The 25760-nt window shown below is 32.1% G+C and overlaps 1 protein-coding gene across 1 annotated transcript in view; it reads right to left on the bottom strand.

Moving 5' to 3' along the window:
• LOC148303558 (mannosyl-oligosaccharide alpha-1,2-mannosidase IA-like) overlaps nt 1–23222 on the bottom strand; it is a 261141-nt gene extending 237919 nt beyond the window's left edge. The window contains exon 1 of the mRNA XM_088269725.1: nt 22528–23222. Within this exon, the coding sequence (XP_088125851.1) occupies nt 22528–23169 (642 nt within the window). The 5' untranslated portion in view covers nt 23170–23222. The remainder of the gene's footprint in view (nt 1–22527) is intronic.
• Nucleotides 23223–25760: the final 2538 nt, after the last annotated feature.

Here is a 25760-nt window from a genome sequence, read left to right as displayed (position 1 = left end):
ACAGCTGCCTTAGTAATTATTATTCACCTCCCGAGGAACAGCATTATCCGGCGCTACTGATTCTACAAACTTACAAGGTTAATCAAGAAAATTTGTACGGTATGTAAATCTACGATACGCGTTGTTAACGAGTAATCAATGATGATTAGGTACTAGATAACAAGCGACAGATACAGCCCTTCTGGAAGCCTGAAGATTTTCATTTCATGGTGAAATAAAAATTAGTGTAGATCAGGATATGGAAAATTATTTGGAAACACCATTATAAATAGCTAAATCAATAAAACAAGTTATTTCATTTGATTTATTTGTTAAGTATATATGTACTTATATCGCTCACTGTTTTCAAGAACGTCATAAATCAAAAAACTTGATTTTTCAGGGAAACGTTTTTAAAGTTTAAAAACATAATACAATGTATTAAAAATAAATATCAAGCCACTTATTGAACTTTTTACTATGCAACAGATCTTTTTAGGTAAAATCTGAAGGTTTTTTCTCCATTTGAAAAATATGAAGTATATTTAATTTTATGAAAATTGTAAAATGTTTATATTCTTAAGTTTTTCTCTTTTTTTGTGTGTACATTAGGTTAAAATCGTTAACAACAGTAAAAATGTATTTAAAAAAACTCCACCGACAAGACACACAAGGTGGCTTGGTGGGTCTCTGAAAAAAAAACTTCTAAATATGTAAAAATTGTGATAAAAAAAGGACAAATCAAATAACCTCGTGTGAAAATAAATGCAAAACGGAAACTAAAACTGTTTCCCGTTATCAACCCGTAGATCCGATACGTCATTCGAATCCCTGCAGAATAACTCGTTAAAAAACGTATCAATCTTCCCTTTGACACCAGCCAAGGGCTTCAAATAATCTGGCAATCCGTAATTATAGACGTTTACTTTCATCACGCTCGTAATGTTAATTCTAACTTCTAACGTGACTGCATGCGAAGTAACACGGTAACCCAATTAGTTCACCGGAGTTTTTTTTCTTTATTTTATATTATTTTGTTTTTCCCAATATAATATAGTTACAAGTAGAAAAAATATATAAGTATTAATATTAATACAAAAATAGATCCCACAAAGGCATGGCCTATGTGTAAGTATACATTTTATTTAAGGTTATAATAAATGGTACTGGCAATAATACAATTTCTAAATCCAAAAAAAACTAAATTCTAATAATAATTTATAAAATAATATATTGTTTCAAAATTCTTCACCTTTGCTTTCCATTTTTCCTTTGTTTTCAAACTCCGCCCCTTGACTAACCCCTTCCCCTAACTTTCCCCTCTCCTTATTTATAGAACAATTTTATATTTTATATTTTAGTTACAGACCTGAATGATGGAAGTTTAACTTCTGAAACATGTAGTCTATAATAAAACTCAAGTGGTAAAAAACAAGTATTTTCTTTAATCATTGTTACATGTCTTACCACAAAGTTAATGCCGAAACAATAAATAAAATAAAATGATGTTATTTAGATCAAGCAAAACACTAATAAAGGTCTATTCTGATCATACGAATATATACTACAAAGGCAACGGAATACTATGTAGAATGTATTTATAATGCATATACAGTGAAACCTCTATCTATCGTTCCTCGAATAATCGTTTTCCCGGATGTGTCGTTTATTTCTTCTACCCCAAAATTAATTTCATACAAAAATAGATCGCATCGATCGGTTTTATCCACCATTTTACCGCATTCATTGTTTAAATTACGCTGCATATTTGATATAATTAGTCTGTTTTTTTATTTTTTTTTAAAAAAAATTCACAATTTTGCTACATTCGACGACAATATTCCTATGTGTGGGATACAGACTATCGAAAGCTTGTGTAATGGATACAGCAGAAGAAGTCTGAAGATCTTTGGGTTCTGTTCAACTTCGTATTTTTTTAAATAAATAAATTTAATAAATACATTTATTAACATCTAAAACCTGTATTTTAAAATTTCAATCTACCAATGGTTATGCAGATTGGGAGGACGGTATCTTAACTAGATCGTATCTCTTTGTGTATTGACTTCTTTATCCCGCATTCATTGTTTTCCCGCATTCATAGTTTATTCCAATAGGTCCCTTTAAAAACGATAGATAGAGGTTTCACTGTAATCATATTATGATCATATGTAATGCAAAGGCAACGGAATACTATGTAATTCATTCATTCAAACCCTTATCCGCACCCAAATGGTGCATAGGGCACTGCATCATACAAACGCAGTGTTATCTTGATCGTTAACACACGAAGGAAAGGTGATCAGCCCTCCGCTTCAGATACCAGTCCAGGGTAATATGGAATAAATATTAGAGTGAAAAAATTATTCATATTTATTTGACCCCCCTGGGAATCGAACCCGGGACCTCCAGAACGGTAGCCGAGCGTGCTGACCATTACACTACGGAGGCGGACAAAATACATACTATGTAAAATGGTGTAAATAATGCATTTTATGGACAAGTATTATGCTAGAAAGGTCTATTCTGATCATTCGTACCACTTATTAAACCCCAACCGTTCCACTAAAGGTTTAGGTGTATGTAAAAGCCAGTTTCTTAATCCGATCTCTTTTGGATCACAAAATAAATAATCAAGACGCGTCAATAAAATATGAACGCAGTTTTTTGCTGGTCGGGATCATCGGGGTGGACATTATACGATATCATAGACTCACAAATCTCCGTCACTAATAAACTTGAAATATCAACGCATTAGACGGCATGTTATGAAGATGCTGCGCATATTAAAAATAACCGGCCGAGTCAAGAGGGGTCTAGATAAATTCATATTCATATTATTTTTTGACATCTCATCAAAGATGAAGAAGAATATGGAGGTCTATAAGTGGTCAAATATTTGCTTGCGTTAGTTACTTTTTAGTTGAATATAAAATTCCAACATTTACTCAAAATTAAATAATTAAAGTGTCCAAATAATTAAGTGGTCAAATTGTAATCTTAATTAATAAAAATGAAAATTATATTTTCTGGCGTTTCTCATGTATGTGATTGTTTGTGAAACATAACATCAAGGGTGCTATTTACAATTAAATAGTAATTTTAACGTTTAAAACAGCATAACATGATCCATATTTTTTACATGAATATGAAAAAATATAATATTATGATAATGTAGAATGATTTATATATGTAATAAAATACCTAGGTACCTACCTATACATTTTATTAAGTACTTACAAATAGTACCTACATAAAACAGTTGTCGCATGCGTAGCACTGAATAAAACAAAAGATATCAGATAGAAAAAATATAATATTGTTAACTGTCAGAATCAGATAGATAGAAAATGATTGTAAAGATTAATTAAGAATAAACTTTTACTGTCGTTTCTTTAATTACAAAGCAACACATTGTTTATTTTATTATTATACACCCACTTTACATATTATTTACACCCAATTTACAAAAGAAAATTATTACCACGTTATATATATATAGAACTTCCAAGAATTTGAGTAGTGTAATTGTTAATAATGGGTAGAATTGGTGAATGTTACATGTGTGTAAAGTGATCACTTAAACCAGCCTATGACGGTCGTCAGCCCTGTAAATTCCTTGACTTCCATATTCTTCTACATCTTTGATGAGATGTCAAAAAATAATATAAATATACTGCTTATATGTATGCTGTTTTCATTCTGTGCCGCTCACTTCGTTATAAAAGCAAGTCAATTATTTTTCCATCGTGAGGCTTATTGAGATAACATCTACGTAATGTGTTTCGCACACATCAACATTGGAAGCCGATACACGTAAATATTTAAAAGCGTATTCTACAATGTAAAATAATAATAAGCATACATGCTACGGGAACAACGTGTTATTAAGTGAATTTCGATGCCCGTAATGGAGGGACCCAATCTAAGTGGCTACATGTGAACTTGTGGTCGCCGTATTTGAACAAGAATAAGTACCTGCTTGATGTATCATAATCTTGATCGCAATGTATGGAATATAGCCATTGACGTTCTTTGGCCTTGATAGCTTAGTATATTGACTCATTGAATAAATAATTAAGTATTTACAACATTTTTAGTGTGTCCAAATACTTATTCACATAACGCTCACTCCTTTCAAGAACGCCATAAATCAAAAAACTTGATTTTTCAAAAAATGTATTAAACATAAATATCAAGCCACTTATTGAACTTTTTTACTGTGCAACAGATCTTTTTAGGTAAAACCTGAGGGCTTTTTCTCCATTTAAAAAATATTAAGTATATTTAAAAAAAAAAAAAAAAACAATACCTTTTTTTCAAAATGCAAATACAACAGTTTCTGCCCTGTAGCGGGTAAATATTAAGTTAAAGATATGCCGCTTTTACTGGGATGTACTACATTTTCTGGGCATTCCGAAAACACGTATAACTGAAAATTGACGATTTTAGATATATGACGTTGTTGAAAGGAGTGAGCGTTATCAGGATTACTTTCGATTGGTATTTTTTTTAAATCTCAACATAGATGAATATGGAAGTCTGGACATTTAGGATTCGGACCTCACATACAAATGTAAGTTTCTGCAAAAAAAAACCTTCTCTCATCTTAGATGTCTCTCGTAAAATTCTAGTAAATTCAAGCAATACGTTCCGAATTTGAACAATATATTTAAAGTTCCAAAAATTGTAATAGTGTAGTCGTCAACCATGGGTAGAATTGGTGAATGTTACACGGGATCCACTTAAACTAGCCTATGTCGGTCGTAAGACTTCCATATTCTTCTTCATCTATGTTGAGATGACAAAAAAATTATATAAAAAAAAAATATTAAATCATTAATTGATTCGACGATATTTAATATTATTGAATAAAATATTTCAGTGTTTTCATCCTTTACAGAAACCACATCATAACTCACAAGGAACAAAGTAGTTCAGATAGTGAATTCATTCAAACCCTTATCCGCACCCCAATGGTGCATAGGGCACTGAATCATATAAACGCAGTGTTGTCTCGATCGTTAACACATGAAGGAAAGGTGATCGGCCCTCCGCTTCCGGTACCAGTCCAAGGTAATATTGAATAAATATAAGAGTGAAAAAATCACTTAGATAATGAATAGGCATTACATACCTTTTATACCCGTAACCCTTAGACATCGGGACTTGTTTCAAAGTACCTAAATACGGGAGTATCCTAAAATATACGACGATAAGAAAAACTCACATTTCACCAAAAACGTTTACAAATATAATTAAATTATAAGTCCAACATGTTTTTTTAAAACTTGCCTATAAAATACGAACATAAAATATCGGTAAAAATTATAACACATGCTTGTTGTCACTACATTCTTCATAAGAGTTTTTTTATATGTATTTATAGTTAAATTACATACATATATAATTTGATAAAACAAAATCAACAATATTTTTTATACAATTTAATACAAGGAAAACAAGCGACATCTTATAAGAGTTGCCTCCATGCTTCACAAAAATTAGATATCCGTCGTAAATTTTACGAATGTCCGGTAATCTAGCGTCAAATGGACCATAATTACTGCTGTTATTGTGTTTTGCACAATAAAAAAGTATCATGGTAAATACCACTATTTCTTAGAATCGTATACGGTGTATAATAATAATGCAGAATGCCTCGAAACACGTGTCACAATACATTGTTATACATAGTGTTAATACCCAAGTAAAATACAAGTTAAAAACGGATAGATATTACCACAAGGTGACGTGATATTTACCAAGTAAAAAACAAGTTAAAAACGGATAGATATTACCACAAGGTGACGTGATATTTACCAAGTAAAATACAAGTTAAAAGCGGATAGATATTACCACAAGGTGACGACTGCTGATATAAACTTTACATAATAATGTACATTTTGATATAAATTTGATATAAACAAAATAATATTATATAAAAACATTAATATGTTATTACATAGCAAGAAAATATATTTAATGCATGAACGATATATTTGAAAATGTATGAGTAAACTCACAATATATATATATATATATATATATATATATATATATATATATATATATATATATATATATATATATATATATATATATATATATATATATATATATATATATATATATATATATATATATATATATATATATATATATATATATATATATATATATATATATATATATATATATTTAAAATTAAAATTAACGACTTAAATTATAATTATTATAATATAAATTTTAACTTCATTATGATTGTGAATTATGTGTATTATTCTACCTGCAGTGTTATTTGTGTTTATCTGATGTTTTCAGTTAGTTTAAAAGCATTTTCGAGATTAATATTTTCTCATACGTGTTCACAAACTTTTTAACTTACAACATTAGTTTTCCGCTTACAATATTTTTTCAACACTTCCGTTCATGAGTAGGTACTTAAATGAATTTAACGTGTGGCTCGGCTGTAAGTAGGTCCGAATGAGGAGACCTCGGGGTGACTGGAGATTAATTGATTTGATTAAGACCGACTCAGTTATTGGTTCATTCAAACAGTTCATTCATGGTACAGTGCCCTCTTTGACAAAAAATAACTACTAAGTATTAGGAAATATTTTAAGAATTACGTTCTTTCACTTAAATCATTATTTCTTTTTATGTAAATTTATTTTATATATAAATATAAGTGTGATTCAAAGTATTTTATAGAATAATCATACATGTAAATAAAAATAAGGCATAGAATTAAAATATTAATGAAAAAACAAAAAAAAGAGGAATCCTACTGTTGAAATCCTACTGTTATATATATATATATATATATATATATATATATATATATATATATATATATATATATATATATATATATATATATATATATATATATATATATATATATATATATATATATATATATATATATATATATATATATATATATATATATATATATATATATATATATATATATATATATATATATATATATATATATATATATATACTTTGGTACGAAATCGACGCCCTGGAGTACAATTGGAACTGCAAACCCACGCAATAACATCACCGTAAACAATTGATGAATTCAATTAAGCCGGAACCTAACCTATAAATAAATCACGGGAAGGTTTTCCGTTACGCGAACGCTTTAGGACTTGAAGAATGACGTTATACCATTGTTATATTTTTTCAGCCAATTCAAAATGGCTTTGTAAATTTAATAATGCAAATAAAACCATTTGTATAGCTTAATCTGATACACTTTAGAGCTTGAAGCTCGCAAAATAATACAATTGAATTATATTCTGTCGTACATATATTTTTTTCATTCACATTTTGGTAAGCCAACACGAAGAAAAATAAGTTCAATGTGCCTAAGATAAAGTACAATCAATTGACAAATGCGACAAAATCAATATTATATGTATCTCGACTTGAGATGAAGAAACTATCGTTTTAATACAAAAGAAGATGGAAGTCTGAACATCCCATGTCTCACAACCTGGCATTTAGCCGGTTCAAGTGATCACTTTATATACTTGTGTAACGTTCACCATTCTGCTGATTATTGAACCCATATTGCATTCATTTTTTAAAGATGCATATATGCAATTGATGTATATATGAAAGATGTATATACTTATGGTTCTTTTTAGATAGATTTGAAAGCTCAGCACCGGTGATGCCTTCAGAAAATCGTCATACAATATTGACTCAAAGCCAAAAGCTAAGCCATTAATTACAAACGTTAAACGTTTTTTTTTTAAATAAGATATTAATCAATAATGAATATCCACCATATAACTAATTATTAATTTTTAGTACGTGTTTTTTCGAATTATTTATTAATTTGTCAGAATCACCATTTAGCAGGCACTCCACAGTTTCAATAAAATACGATAATTCAAACTGCCCAAATGGGATGTAAAGCTGTTGAGATAAATTAATAATGCCAACGCGTGTTCAAATCCCGAGATTGATCGCCCCACGAGAGATTTGTGCGAGTGATTTATTTAAAATAAACAATACAATTAAGAAGAGTTGGACCAGTATGCGTGTACTCTCTACACCTTAGCGAAAATAATCAGAACACGATGGCAACAAACATTGTATGGCTCGAGAGCGACCTGGCGAATAAGGAATTTACATGAAACATTTATACAAATACTTATACTTATACAAATATTTGTATGAGTATGTATTATTTTTTGACATATCAACAAAGATAAAGAAGAATATCTAGAGAGAATAAGAATGTCTGGGCATTTACGGGGCTAACGACCGTCATAGGCTGGTTTAAGTGATCACTATATACTATCTATCTATATGTGTATATATATGTATATTTCCAGAGACCCACAAAGCCACCTTATGTCCACCTTATCATCGGTGGAGTTCTTTTAACACACTGAATTTAAAAAAATCTTATTTATTTTTTTAAAAAAATGTTTATAAAATTAGTATATAACCACTCACCGAGATTTTTACGTCTACCGGTTTCGAGACGTACCCGTCTCTTCGTCAGGACAATCACTAACACAGCATGCAAACTATTAATAATATTGAGAATATTAAAAAAATCTATTTAAACATAACATACACACAAAAAATATAGTTTTTTTTTAAATATATATTTCAGTTACAATTTTTAAAATATTAACTCTTGATCATTTGCCCATTCCTTTATTTAACCTTTGGTACATATTTTTGTTTGCCATCTTACCTCTGCCGGCAACAAATTAAAAATAGAAGGAATTTTCTATAGAAGTGTTCTACATCCATAATTTAACCACCCCCCTGGGAGTTGAACCCGGGGCCTACAGTACCTTAGTCACTATACTATGCTTGCGGACACACAGAAATATTAGTTGTCTTTGATAAGAACATAAAAACAAGTACCCGACTGTCGTTTCGATTTCTAATTACGAACGCATATTTGCGGGGATGAATATCAATAAGCGAGATGAGCGCTGTAGAGCATTCCTCATAAGCAAATACAATCATGAAAGTCATTGGTACGGTTACCTCGGAGTTGTGGTTTTCGAGTTCTCGGCCGATATCACACGGCGAGCTCGGATAACTGGTTGTCCTCCATGAGGGTCAGGCGCACGCGTAGTGCCGGGCAGACTGAACTTACTTTCACAGGCTAGATGTAACACTACATGGCGGTCATAATATTATGAAATACCATTAGGATGGAATTGAAAACAAACGTCATGAAAGGATGACAAATAAAACTTCATGATGAAAGAGAATGTGGGCTCAAAAGAGCACAATTGAACAAAATAATTAAATAAACGAACACTCATACATATCATCTATTGTCTACCAAAGAATAAAATGACTCGACTGCAATCCGTGTCAAACGCAGCAGTGAGACTGATTTTTGGAATTTCTAAATTTAGTCACATCGATCACTCCTTTCAAGAACGTCATAAATCAAAAAAACTTGATTTTTCAGGATAATGTTTTTAAAGTTTAAAAAAATATAATACAATGTATTAAAAATAAATATCAAGCCACTTATTGAACTTTGTACTTTGTATCAGATTTTTTTAGTTAAAACCTGAAGGTTTTTTGTCCATTTGAAAAATATTTAGTATATTTAAACAAATAATTAAACAATACCTTTTCTTCAAAATGCAAAGACAACACTCTCTGCCCTGTAACGGGTAACTATTAGGTTAAAAATATGCCTCTTTTTCTGGGATACAGTGCACAAAACATGCACAACTGAAAATTGTCCATTTTTGATTTAAGGCGTTCTTGAAAGGAGTAAGCGACTTCACCCCACTACTTCACGAATTGTACTGGTTACACTTTCCCAAAAGGGTTGAGTATGAACTCTGTCTACTCATGTATAAATCATACATAATATGACTCCAGAGTATCTAAGAGAGCTGAGTATTCCAGACGAATTGGTTGATAGACGTCTCACGCTCCGATCGGCTACAACAACTGCTATGGGCATAAGTGATCTTACCAGTTCGCAACCAGCGCACTAAATTTGGTGAGCGTGCCTTTGCTGTGGAGGGCCGATGGCTTGCTTCCACCAATAGTACAAAATAGTGAGAGTGAGGTCAATCTTTAGAAAAAAACTATAAACACATTAGTTTGCTAAATCCAAATTTCCAGTATCTACATTTCCCCAATCCATTCACAGTGAAGTCGGCTGTCCAAACTCAAAACACAGTAATGGACATTTTTTTTATAGTACGTTTTTTACATTTTCGGACTAAGTAGATTCTACTTAGTCAAAAAATGAAAAAAAAACGTGCTACAAAAAAATGTCCCTTACTGTGTTTTTAAGTTTGGACAGCCGAAGTGCCCTTGAGGAAGTATTTTACGAAAAATGGTGTTATATAAATTAACCACATTTATAGATTTATATTATCCACTGACACTTCGTGATGGAATTGCATTTTTAATATATTATTATATTAAAACCAATATTTTTAGTTGATGTCACCAGTCTGATGATGTCGGTAACGACGAAACCCGGTCGCTGGTCAAATAAAAATAAAGTGGAAAAGCTAAAAATATTGGTTTTAATCTAATAATATATTAACCACATTTATTATTATTTATTATTATTCATCTTGCATTCGAGATGAATCACTTTTACATCTAAAAGGTTAATTTCATAAGGGCCAAAAACTGAACAAAAAACGGTAAGACGATAAAAAACGAGGCTGTTATCATAATCTTAATGTCAAAGATAAGACCTGAATATATATCTAATTATAATTACTGTTAGATAAACAAGCATACACGAAGCCAAAGGTAAAAATCTGAGATAATGACGGAGATTTAGTCATCATCAGTAGCGGTAATAACGAAATTATAACGAACGGATATTCTTACTACTCTTTATATTAATAAAGATTATAATAATAGACATAATAATAATAGTAAAAATTTAACAATTTATTGTATATATTATTATTTTTTGACAACTCATCGAAGATGAAGAAGAATATGGAAGTCTGGAGATTTGGACACACTCAAAATGTTGTATTGCATAAAGCGCCATTTTCGTAAAATGCCAACTACCTGAAGGGCGCTTCACTGTGATTGAATCGATCAAAAGGAGATGATATAGCTTACAAAGGGGTTTTCAATATTTTTTATGAAGATCATCTCACTCTCACTGTTTCTAACTACTGGTGCAAGAGTATTTGACAACATCGCCATCGGTCTCGCAACAGCAGAGGCAAATTCGCCAAATTTACTGCCTGGCTGCGAGCTGATAAGATCACAAATACATACAAAATCAAATACATACTAATACTATTTGATTTTTTTAAATACATAATCATCGGGTTGTAGTCCTGTGGTTAGTGTCACGGACTGACGAGCCAGAGTTTATGGGTTCGAACCCACCTTACCACATTTTGATACTTATTTCTAATAATGAGCCGCTTACAGAAATAGTATGAAATTGAACTATTTTTATAAATAATAAAAACAAAAAACATTTTTTTTAAATAAAATAAAGAAATGTATTTATATATATATATATATATATATATATATATATATATATATATATATATATATATATATATATATATATATATATATATATATATATATATATATATATATATGTATATATATATATATATATATATATATATATATATATATATATATATATATATATATATAATTACTCTTATAAACCTTATTCACACATTGTTTTAACTTATTTTACTCATCCCAAATAAAAATAATTATTGTTACATGTAATATTACAAATTTAATTTAATTAATAGGTTTATATGACCAATTCTTAAATAACTTTTTAGTTTTACTTTATAAAATAAAACAACTTTGTTTTAACCACTTTTTACTGGTAAACTTTTTCGACAAGAACCTTGTCATCATCAGGGTTTATGTACTAATTCTAAAACATTGAAATACTCTTAGTTAGGTTATAGTTAATTACCCTTCCCTTACGATATCAAAAACTTCCACGCACCGTTTACACACAAGTTTATAAAATGTGCCACAAAGTGTCTGCGAAAAACATTCAAGAAACTTTTTAGTTGTTTAGTTAAGAATTGCTCATATAAACCCATTACTCACAATTTGAATAACTTATTTTCCATGCCCGAAATATTTAGAAATTATTACTGTCAGATGTAACATTACGCATTGCATGTTACAATATGATTTACGCTAGATTAATCGAATTCAAAATAAAATCGAGCACCCAAGGCTCGGATTATGTCATAACTAATTGACAACGCATTACGAAAGTAGGAAGTCTTCATAAATATGAATAAATACAAAATCAAATCACGTGCTAAGACATTAAAAATACACTGGGCAGCACAAGACCTTACACACCCAATACAGTAATAACTGATAAATTATTATTATTTTATAAAACCAGCTATACCAAGGCTCACTCTGGTTCAATGAAAGAAATAAAACAGGACTTACACATTTCTAATACATTTGATTTCTCCATGCTTGGGAAGCAATAAAAATATTTTTAAAATCTAAGGAACAGCAGTGCAAACGTCGAAGTTGTAAAGAAGCACGCTGTTCGCCATGAGCAAAGCTTGCGCGTATTTATGTTACGTTCAAGAGATGGCGTTGCCATTGAGTAAAAAAATGTTCTACAATAAACTAATTGTCTCGAGTGTATATAAAATCGCACGTCTATCGAATGCAACGTTGTGACAAAATTTCAAAGCAATCGGCGAATAAATTTATATTTTAGAAACAGCGAATATGTAAATCTCGAGTCTGGAAGAAATGTAAGATTGAAATGACATACTTATGTATTATATGAGTTTAGAAAATTTGAGTAGTGTGTTTGTCAATCGTTGTTAGAATGGTGAATGTTACACCCGTTTAAAATGATCACGTAATAAGCTTATGACAGGTCATAATACCTGGTTAAGTGTCTGAAAGTTTGGGTACCATGGGAAGCCTAAGGCACAAGCCCTAGACTTCCATATTCTTATCCATCTATTTTGAGAAGGCAAAATGTAAGAATAAAAAAAACTCATTTGTGAACAAGGATTTTGCCACACCCAAAATGTTGTGAATTTACATTTTTAGCTATATAGATAGTTAATTTAGTTTCTACGAGGATTTAGTGTGTAGTCTATGGATGGTTAACAAAGGTATTTTAATAAGCCGTTTCGGATTCACAACCGTGGAGAAAATAATACTCATTTTATTAGTACTGTTTTACAGTTTTGAGGTCGAGTCGCGGAATGCGCGGCCGGACAGTTATGCGGCTTAGGTTGGGAGGCGGCCTAATGAGTAAGTACGATAAATAATCATATATTTTTATTATAATTGCTGCGACGGGCTAGAGAAAGTGATACGCGTCATTTTTCGCTAGCCTTATCGCATCTTCGGAGACTGGAATTCATAATACCGTTATGAAAACAAGTAACATATGCAAGAAAAAAGGTACTCAACATAACTCAATATAATAAAATGTATTAAAAATAAATATCAAGCCACTTATTGAAGTTTTTACTGTGCAACGGATCTTTTTAGGTAAAACCTGAAGGTCTTTTCTCCAATTCAAAAATATTTAGTATATTCAAGAAAATAAATTAAACAACAACCTTTCTTTAAAATGCAAAAACAACACTTTCTGCCCTGTAGCGGGTAAATATTAAGTTAAAAATATGCCGCTTTTGATAGAACATTTTCTGGGCATTCCGTAAACACGCACAACTGTAAATTGACGATTTTTGATATATGACGTTGTTGAAAGAAGTGAGCGATATCACTTCCTTGGCTAACGTAATAAGTAGGTAATTTGGTATTAATTTAATTGCGTATGAAGCGTCATTTAATTTTCTATGTTTTTAGTTATTTTTATTTTTTATTTTTTCAACACTTATCCGCACCCCAATGGTGTATAGGGCACTGTATCATATAAACGCAGTGTTATCTTGATCGTTAACACATGAAGGAAAGGTCCCTCCGCTTTCCTGAAGGAAAGCCCTCCGCTTTGAGTACTAGTCCAGGGTAAAATTGAATAAATATTAGAATGATAAAATCACTTATATTTATTTTACCCCCCCCCTGGGAATCGAGCCCGGGACCTCCAGAACGGTAGCCGAGCGTGCTGACCATTACACTACGGAGGCGGATTTTAGTTATTACACACTAAAATAAACATAATACGATATTAACGTGAAAATTACCGAACGCGGTCTTCAATTCCGGTAGAAACGAACGGGTAGTGAGTTAAGTATGTAAACATTTGTTTAGTAATTTGCTACAGTTAATGGTACTGTACAAACATGTTTTAATAATGTTGATTTTGTTCTACGTTCTAAGGTTGTTATTAATATTTCACCTACATAGGATGTTTTTTTGTTGTTGAGGTATACAAATTAATATTTTCCGCGACAAATCGATTGATTGTGGCATCCGCCATGTAGCATGTTGCGCCATCTTGTTGAAACCACAGCTTTGTCACACTAATACCATTTAACTAAGGTACGAGAAGTCAGTAATCATGGTTCTGTGGGGCTCTCCATTGACCTAACATGCTGGCCGGCATCGTCTTTAAATAAATATGGGAAAATGATTCCACCTGCCCATAAAGCACACCAAACAGTGACTTTAAATGGATGTGAGGGGTCTCGACAAAGGCTTCTGGGTTTTCTCCACTCCAAATTTGGCAATTTTGCTTATTGACATAGCAATTTAACCAAAAATATGCCTCATCGGTGAACAAAATTTTTGCGTTGAAAAAGAGGATCAAAGCTCAATTGTTTTCGGTCCATTCTCCGAACCTACGACGCGCATAACGATCATTCAGTCTATTCACGGTGAAATGGCAAAACGTACTGACTACAAATCTACTGTCATCTGTCAAATTGAGAGTCTTTAGAAGCAATGTTGCCAGTTTAAAAATCAAACCTCTAAAAAAAACACTCTATAGCTGTAAAAAAAAACGCCGGCGTAAATATATCATATCTTGGCTGCAAAAACATTTTACTCGATAAAAAATATCTCTAAATTACACATAAAAACACGAATAAGTGTGTATGTTATGAGGATAATAAATACGTGATTTCGACGAGTGTGCCACACACGGCGAGCTTTGAAAATTGACGGACTAGATTTCGTTATAACTGTCCACGCTGAAGGTCTTCATAACATATTAAAGTAAACAGTGATACTTATAGTAATACAGAATTAGTTTTTTTTTTTCACAATACAAAATGGTCACCATAAAATATTCAATGTAAATTAAAAATCAATATAATAGACTTTAGGCTATTTTGAAATTGTTACAAATAGCTGAAACGTGGCCAAGCTGGTACCTACCATTTTAATGCTATTAGGTTATTTACAACAATTTTGGATGTGTCCAAATCTTCTTCACAAACCTGTGTTAGGATTTGCAAACATCTAAATAATAAAAAATCTCTGCTAAATTAAAGCTATATCAGATCGACCATAGAAGCTCCAGTGAAATCGCACATAGAGGGTCATGAGATTTGTGATATATGTAGGAGTTTCAAAAATTTTAATAGTGCGGTTTTCCATTCTGGGTAGAATGGTGATCACTTAACCAGCCTATGATAGATCATAATCCCTGTAATAATGCATACATCCATATTCTTCGTCATCTACGTAGAGATGTCAAAATGTAACTATAAAGTTAGTCTGTAATAAAATTTACCTACTTCAAAATACGGAAAATATTTAATGTGAAGTTTTATACCACCGATTGGAAAAATGGGTCGGGTTGTGGTCCTGTGCTTGGTGGCGCGGACTCTTGAGTTAGAGTTTCTGGGTTCGAACCCACTCTACCACATTTTGATACCTATTTGTAATAATGAGCCGCTCAGGCTCACATAGAGTGCAATTGAAGTATTTTGTAAATAATAGAAAAACAAATATTATTCTTTTCTCCAAACCTTTAACTGCACCCCAGTGGTGCATAGGGCACTGCATCATATAAACGCAGTGAAATCTTGATCGTTAACACGTGAAGGAAAGGTGATGAGCCCTCCGCTTCAGGCACCAGTCCAGGGTAATATTGAATATATATTAGAGTGAAAAAATCACTTTTAATTATTTAACCCCCCCCCTCCTGAGAATCGAACCCGGGACCGGACAGAATCGAGGCGGACACAAATATCACTCAATAAATAATAAAAAAAATGCCGACACATATATTACTCAATAATATAATTTAAAAAAATGCAAGAATGAAAGATAGAAAAGAAGAAGAACAATATTGGATAGTGAGATCAGAATTGAAGCCAAACAAATAATAACACTGTCAACCGCCAAATATTGCATCATTATTAAATTATTTGATAATGTGTTGCGCAAATTTAGATAATTATTTTCAGTAAATGCGGTCATCTCGGACGAGAGATCATTTTGAACATTAGTAGTTATTACATAAAATTCAATTTCACGTCAGCAGTAAAATCAATAAATTTATTGATTTTCTTTAGTTTATTTTCACATTATTCTGTCTGAATTTGCTATATCCATTTTTATTGAAATTTGTGAAACTAAAGCCTTTTTTATAACGAAGATCAATCACTTCAGATATAATAATACGAATATTTTTTTGTTTTTTTTTTTTTGTTTTTTATTTATTTATTTTTATAAATCACAATTTTTAACATATATTAAAAATAAAAATAAAAAGTTATTTTGCAGAGACCCACCAAGCCACCTTGTGTGTCTTGTCGGTGGAGTTCTTTTTGCATACATTTTTTTATTGTTTTTTAACCATTTTAACCTAATATATACACACAAAAAAGGAGAAAAATTAACAATATAATCTTTTTTACAATGTTCATAAAATTAACTCTTGATCATTTACCCATTCCTTTATTTTGCCTTTGTTCCATCTTTTATTTTGACCTAATATGTTAGTGATACCTTCAAATTAGTACCACGTACCGTTATTAAAACATTTTTTTAAATTATTTAAATGCTAATTTTTATCAATGTTTTCTATGGTTTATTTCAAATATAAATACATAACAATAGAAAAAAAGGGAATTTCAGTACTAGCTATTTTTTAAAACTTACACCTAATAAAAAAAATATATTGTGGGGCGAAACTTCTAAAACGTGCAATAATTTCAGTTTAAAAGTATGAATTATTAGACGCAAATATGAGACATTGAAAGTTCCCATGTTTCATATCATTAAATAATGTCATTTTAATTTTTTTATTTAATTAAATTTTACTTTTGCTTGATTCCTGACATCCATTTGTTCCTGTGTAAATTGTAGCGGCATTAATACTGCACCTTTTTCTTCGTGGTTAATTTTTAGGTAGCAAAATGAACGAGAATTGCGTGTTTTATCGGTTATCTGCTAATTGCGTTTTAATCGATACTGAAAAGTTTCAAGACCCACTCAATTAAAGTGTCGAATAACGGGGAAAGAAAAAACTACGTGAACGTGTTATTAAACAAAAGTACGGAGTAGATTTTAACTCCGCGATACTTATAAAGTTACAATGTCATTATCTTCAGCCGATTGACTTGCTTTTTCAACCCCCTAAATGTAATTAACTATTATTAGAATCAAGGATAATTATTGACTTGTTATATAAAGTACAGAAAATACGAAAGAGTTTAAAGGTTTCTAGGGTTATATTATTACACTTTGTTATACGAACTAAGCAACCGAGGTCTAGAATTTGATTTCAAATATTTCATTATTATTTTTGTAGTATAATTTCCATAGATATTGTTTAACAATATCAGTATGTAGTAGATAATACATAATAATAATTGTACATTCTTTATTTAACGTATCTTATTCAAACAGCAATATCTATAATACTTGTATGAAACTACAAAAAGAAAATTGTTTAACAATATTTAACAGAACCCATCTTTTATATTTCTATACTAAACACAGACGGTAAAGATCGTTTTTTAATTCAAACAAATAAATTTTGTAGAAGAAAAATGACGGTATCATTCATTGTAATTAAATAGGAATAAAGAAAGGTAGCTAAGGAAGTGTCACCGCTTTTTATGCATGAGCCTTAACACATTTTTTTTTAAATTTTCTTTTGGTGGAACTGCATTTTACTAGTATTTAATAAAATAACAACTACACGTTTTTTTCCAAAAATATTTTGTTTGACCAGTGACCGGGTTTCGTCGTTACCAACACCATCGGACTGGTGGGAGGCTAGACAAAATTCTGTCATATACACAACAAGGCAGGGGTTGAAATCCATGTTTTTTCTCTGTCAAAATGAATTAAAAATGGGTGATTTAAGTGATGCATTATAATAATTGTTCGGCATATACATTATGATAAGGGTTTTAATTTTGATTTAATATAATTTTATTATAGAAATGGATTTTTGTATGTAAATTTAAATAATACTTAATATAACATAATTCAATTTTATAGTCTATTCTGATCATTTTGCCTATACCATATATAAAATGCAAAACCACTGTTACGGAACGATATAATTGTATTCGAAGCGAAGTTGGACTATGATTGCAATACCATAGCAAAAATTGCACAAATTCGAATACGCGAGATTTCGACTAGTAATGTTTGTCGAAACTCAACAATTCATATTTCAGGGCAAATGTTTGTTTCAAACGGTCATTTAACGGTATCGATTATAACAAACGACTCATTGTGGTAGCATTGTTCGTTATTTGTGGGAGGAGACAGCCAGGGACCCGACGCCCGCGGCTGTCCATTCAAAAATAAATAAATACACAAATAAAATAACTTGTAATACTATCGCCGCCAATTTTGCATGTGGAGCCAACTCGCGAGACCATGTCTTGACATCGGTCAATGTTTTATACGCTTAAGGCCTAGTATTCGTTAAGTCGCAATTTAATTTTCTCTAAATCCAGGTAACATTTTACGAAAGTGTTTTTTTTCTTTTCTTAAATGTTTTCCGCAGATACTTTGTGGCACATTTTAAATTATCTTATAAAATTGATTTACTTTGTTTTTACCAATTTTTTTACTAATACAATTTAACCTACCGGTTTCAACAATACCTTGTCATCATCAGGGTTTTTGCATTAAAAAAATAATTTTTTCTTCGAAAATTTTAAATGGGTTTGAAAAGAAAAGGTTTATTGAAAGGAAAGGAGTTTAAAAAAGAATATAAAAATATTTTTTCAATATTTATTCTAAAAAAAATGTTAAATATGCATTCTGAAAAAAAATCGGGAGAGGAAAGTTAAAATTATCACATATTTTTCTTAGTATTTGGAAAATTGTATGACCTGTCGTGTATAGTTTATGTTATTATTATTTATGTATACACAGGTAAAAAGACATCTAGAGGAAGACCAAAAAATTCATGGATGCTACAGAAAGATTCGAAGGCATGACGTAGATGACGTTGTATATGATAGAAGGACCAACAACCTGAGAAAGAGGAAAGCTGACCTTAACAGCCTACAAGGACGATAAGTCGGGATGGAGCCAGGAAGGAGAAGAAGACTGAGTTTGCTTATTTTCTGAATAGTTCCATAAAGGTTGCCCTTTTATTTTATTGCAATTTTAACGGCCCTTATACTCAATGTTTCAAATGTATTGCTTAAAACGTATTTAATCATGAATTATTTAAAATTTCTCGGAGGTTCGCTATTGGTATAATAATATTAGTTGGGATGGAGCCAGGAAGAAGAAGATACAGGTGATAGAATCAAATAAAAAATGTTTAAAAAATCTTATAAGTACATAATTAGATGCTTTGAGAGGGTCTTACAAAATATGGACATTTGATGTCACAGTGGCATAGTAATCGCTGTTTTGTTGACAAGTCTAGCGTGCCTTCATTTCATATAACGTTATCATTGGTGCCGTACACTTGTTGTTTTGAATGAAACAATTTTTGGCAAGCTATATCGCCTAAAGTGAAGCTAATATAGACGATCGTCGAGGACATTAACCTGGAGAGAAAATTGACTAAGGTGAACATGTGTTCGGCATTTGTTATAAATAGCTATCTCTTTCCGTACCGGTGAAAGTAACAATCATACGAGCGAAATATGTAATATAAACGTAAGTGAAAATAGTGCGATATAAAGTACTTAATATGTGAAATGTGTGCACAAGTACTACCTAGTTATCTAAAGGAGGATTACTTAGACGTTTAATGAGTTTTCGGATATATGTATGTATACATGTGTACTGGCTGAATTTTGAAGAGATAATCTTTTTATTCAAACGAATAAAAAAAATACAATTTTAATTAATAAATTCTTTGAAAGATCTCAATAACAGCGCCATTTATCGGAACCAATTTGTAACAACCTATATTAGGGTCAGATTAACAAATGACCAAAATTTGGTGTCATTTAGTTAAAAGTAAACTATCATTTTTATTTTCAAAATTATTGACAATATTGTTAATAAGAACAACTCGGCTAGCCGAGTTGTTTTTGTTGAGTTTGTTGAGTTGGACATTTTTTTTTGTAGTACGTTTTTTTGCATTTTTTGACTAAGTAGAGTCTACTTAGTCCATAAATGCAAAAAAAAACGTACTACAAAAAAAATGTCCCTTACTGTGTTTTAAATTTGGACAGCCGAACTGTGAAAGTAAGAACGATAAGTGTTACTTGTGTACTTAGTATGAAATTTTATTATTTATCGCTACTGCATTGAGGTAAATAGCATAATAATAACAAATTTAACATTATCGGAATAAAAACAATTTGTCGATATTCGTGTTGCTAATGAAAAATCCATATCAAATTTGTTATTTTATTTTATCAAAAACAATGTACCTAGGTTGAATAATATGTTTATCTTTATATGTAAATAAGCTATTTCACCAACTGTATTGACCTCAAATTTTATTTTATTGTTTGTGCGTGTTTTATTGTTGTTGTTATTTTCAAACAATCTCTTTCGATCGACTGCGACTGACAACTAAGATTCGTCTATTACAAAATACATAAGTATACTTATTAAATTTTTATGTTTAGTACATTTGGGAAGACCCAAACGAAACCAAAAAAGGATCGACGCACCTATAAGATTTTGCCCCAATTTCAAGTGGCATGTCGTTAAAAATGTTGTTGTAATTTTGAAATATTAATTGCTCCCTTACAATGTTGCACGAGCTCAGAACGTATGTTATTGTCACAAATTGGAAACCTCTCCAAAGTACGCGATTTTTTCAGATAATACGAGTATTTATTTTTAACTAGCTGTACCCAGCCACGCGATGCTGTGGCTCATTCTGGTTAAATGGAAAAGAAAGAAATAAGAAAGCACACATTTGTAATGTTTCATTCCACAATGCTTGCAAATATACATTACCTTAGCATATGCCAAGAACCACAAAGTTCACCATATACAATATTTAGTATTGCGTGTATTACTGTTAAGTTCAACAGATGGCGCTGCCATTGCAAGAAAGAGGCTGTTTTTATTTCATTTTTACCTGTCACAGGAAAAATATATAAAAACGCGCAGCTGTTTAACGTTGCAACGATTGTAATGTTGTGTCTAAATTTTAAAGCAATCGGTGAATGACTTTTGCAGATTTAATGTTTTGAACAAACCGACGTTTATATTTATATTTATTTAGATAGATTTACTGAACAAGACAGTCTTCACATATGTGGCTTTTAAGATGTTTGGCAAGGAAAGGGGCAATGTTTATTTGCAAAAAATAAAATATGGAATAACGGTTTTTACAAATATACTTTTATATAAGAGATATTCATAATAAGTTTACGAGATAGGTGCGAGATTCATTAACGTAATAAAAATTCTTATCTTAAATATGCGTTAAATTATTATAAATAGTTTGTAATATTCCGCGAATTGTAAGTTTTATCGCAATCGATTATTACCAAGCAGTCATTGCTCATAGTACGAAATTTAAAAATATTATCTAGATAAATATAAATTTAAACCCAAACAAAAATGTTTAAAATATTTAATAATCAATTGAATTTATATATTAAATGTTCAAATCAAACACTGATTTTTTATTCTAGTAAGTTGTATTTTGTTGTTAAAAAAAACACATAAAAATAAATTTTGTGACTATTGTTTCAAATGAATGATATTCGTAGACTCAAAACATCAGTGTTTGATTTTAAAATTTAATATGTAAATTAAAATGGAGTTCTACAAATTAAAAGCCAAATCTATAAAAAATAAGATTTATATTACGGGTGGCATAATAATAATGGAAATGTACTTCCATTACTCCACTATATATAGTGACGACAGTTTTTGATGTAATTTATTTATATATTTCGAAATAATTTAGGAAAGTGATCAGTGACGTATCAAATAAATTAGCACAATTTGCTCGGAGCCAGTTAGGCATGTGTTCGCTGTTCAAATATTAAAATAAAAGCATGAAAAACCGCGATAGGCGACCGGTAAAGAACCTGAATTTCCGGTACGTAGGATGGTATCAGATGTATTTTAAAAGGTGGGCGCACTTTTTGCTCGACATTCTTTATGCGACAATTGGACAGTTGCAGGAAAGGACGTTGCCATCGAGAGTAATTACGTTCGAGGAAGGTCGGAGTGACTCACCTCTTTGACTTTGTCCCTTCGCTCCCTCGCCACGGGGTCCTTGTCTTCTCCCTTGTTCACATCGGGGTAGTGCTTGCTGGGAGCTGGGGGTACGGTCACAACGGGAAAGCTGTCGAGGATATCGTCGTCAATCTGCTCCCCTATCGCGTTATCCACGTTGTCCACTATGGGCAAGTCCAGCAGACCGTTCGCTTCTTTAGGCGCCTGGGACGAGGACGTCTTCGAAGGAAAGTCGATGTTCGGCCTCTCCAGCACTTTGAGAGCTTGGTCTTCCTCTATCTTCGCCTGCAAACGGTCTCTGTCTTCCAGGAAATGCGGGTCGAGCAGCTTGTGGTCGTCGTGACGTATCAAGTTGGGCAGATCCTCCGAGTCTTCGAGGTGAGGAGGAGCGGGGATCAGCAGCTCCGGACCCGCCTTCTGCATGTGCTGATACACTTTGTAAACACTATTGTTAACAGTACTGCCCGAACTCCTAAACTCGGGTAGGAAGAAGAATGCGCCGAAACACACAACACCAAATGTCAAAAACACCAACAGAATCAAATATTTTTCGCGCGGCCTGAATGACCGTCTAGAGAACGTGGGAACGGGAACACCATTCACGAAACGTTGATAGGTCGGCAAAATCCCGGTGGATGACATGTTTACGTGCTATTCTGCCGTGATGTTGACGTTAACCCAAACAATCCGTCACTGACCGTCGCCATTAACGAAACACACTGAACATAGCTGCGAATGCGCAGCAACAACTTACAGGAATCTTGTTTCCTGACATCTACCGTAAAAATATAAAACTAAATTATTCTGCTGGAAATGCTTTTAATATTAATATTGAAATAATTCCATAGATGGCTTATTTCATTCGTTCATAAAAAAATATTTATGTATATATATTTTTTAAATATAAAAAAAAACTACACAGCCATAATTTTTTGCATTAAAAAAAAACGTGACGACAGATTTCACCAATTTACACCAATGAGTCTGTCACAAGTGTAATGAGGATAAAGTATTGAATTTTATGGAACCATAAAAATATGTTTTGTTTGGTATAATTATTTCTTATAATTTTTTTTAGGACCCCAAATGTATTTAGGACCATAAGGCTTCATGAATAAAAATGACGAATTCAATCACACATGGAGGGCCTAAACAATAAGACAGATAATTTAAACCTTTCAAATGAAAAGATTAATATGACGGTCCACCTTTATTGATTGAGATTGTGATTATATTGTAGAACTCTGTGTGAAATCAGAAAATAAGTCTAAGTTAGGCTTTTTTAAATAAATTTTATCAGAAAAGTAAATGATATGATACATGGTCTTAATATCTGTCTTTAGTTTTGACTAATTATATTCTTATGTTTGTTGAGAACAAGGGATTCATGAAACAACTTATGCTACTTGTGGCACTCATGGTACAAATCAGGAAAATTCAAGTTTTTTTTTCAGGTCAGGAGATCTTGCATCCCTTATGTCACTGCGACCATATTAGGTCTATTGTGACCTCTCTCTATATCACAGCTCACTCCCAAGACATACGTGTGCCATTAACTCACCTCCTGTCTTGGGGGAAGGAGCTTCACCTTCTTGGAGTCCAGTAGATGTCCTCCAAGGATGTGACTTCGTTTGCGAGCGAGTGCGTCACAATTATAGAGAATGTGGAAATTCAAGTTATACAAGCTACTTAAACTCATAAGTGCCCAACCCATTACTGCTATTTTCCTTTTTCTACCTGCTATTACTTCTCTACTTACCTTCTCAAAATGCATTAACATTCTTCTTTCTGGGCTGCTTTACTTATATCATCTGTATATATCCCTTCAAATGTATTCCACTGTACATGGATCTGGATTGATTACTCTGCCTTTGTATCAATCTAACTGCACGTCAATATGATTCCGGTACCTTATGCACCATTCGGGATGTGGAAAGGAATTGATGAAAACAATATTGTTAAAAAATCTCCATGTTATTAATAACATGGAGAATTTTTATATTCAGAAGGCACGTAAAAATAATATTCCTTTTATCAATCACTAAATTAATCTTCCTTATAGTCCACTATTTACTCAACATTTAATAAGCAAGAGTTGTCAATCTTCTTCTTCTTCTCTCCATGTTCGCTCCCTAGGTAGAGCATATGGCCAACACGAGACGTCTCCAAGTCACTCTGTCATGCGCCATTTCCTTGGCTTTCTCCCAGGTCAGTCCGGCGTCTCGAAGTTCCGCTGAGTATAGTCGGTGAATGGTCGTCAGCGGCCTTCCGGGGCACCGGAATCCTCGGGGTTGGAAGAAGAGACATGAGGGGTTGATGCAAACAGGTGGCATTCTTTCTCAGTTGTCAGTACCCAATTTAAACCTCGCCCACTACTTTTAACCTATATAAACTGACGATCTTTGACTAAAATTCCTGTTGCATGTCAGACCTCGGCCCTTCGTGCATGTTTGTTCTGCAATCCCTAGTGCATGTTAGTCCTCAGGTCGACCAAAAACACATGTGATCAAGATTTTATGTAGTTGCAAATGTGTGGATAGTGCTGTGGTAGTGACGTGTAGTATTGTTTGCATACATACCCCGCAGGGGTAGGCAGAGAGAATAGAGCGCCACACCACTCTGTCCTTGCAAACATTCTTCGCCTCTTCCACGTTCATGCATCTCCTCATACATACCCGCCGATTGTTACGACTCCTAACCTGACCGCTTTCAAGTATTTGGCATACCTGATCGTGCCATGTTTTTCTCGGTCTTCCTCTGCTTCTTTTCCCGCTAACATTCGCCTCATAAATTTGTTTTACCGTTCTTTCCTCACTCATTCGTTCTACATGTCCAAACCATCTCAACACACCTTTCTTAATTTTATCGATAATGCTTATCTCAGCTTTGCATTCTTTCCTTATTTCACTATTCGCACATCTATCATACATCGTTTTGTTACACATTCTTCTGAGAGATCGCATTTCGACTGCATTCAGTCTACTTTCATCCTTCTTTTGCCAACTCCATGTTTCACTTCCATACATTAGAGTTGGAACCAGGACTCCGTTGTGCACTGCCAGTTTAGCTTCCGCTGATAGGTTTTTATTTGCTATAACTGATTTCAGTGCACCGTTCACTTTGTTCCCAGCATTCACTCTCCTTTCTATATCTTTATCAATCTTTCCATCCCTAGAAAACATACTACCCAAATACACGAAATCATCTACCTGTTCCAGAATCTCTCCGTTTAC

Source organism: Brachycentrus maculatus, unplaced genomic scaffold, assembly GCF_059751285.1.
Source record: "Brachycentrus maculatus isolate JH-2025_06_01 unplaced genomic scaffold, ASM5975128v1 h1tg000362l, whole genome shotgun sequence".
In the NCBI taxonomy this organism is placed as follows: Eukaryota; Metazoa; Arthropoda; class Insecta; order Trichoptera; family Brachycentridae; genus Brachycentrus; species Brachycentrus maculatus.
This window is presented reverse-complemented; position numbering and strand designations above follow the sequence as displayed.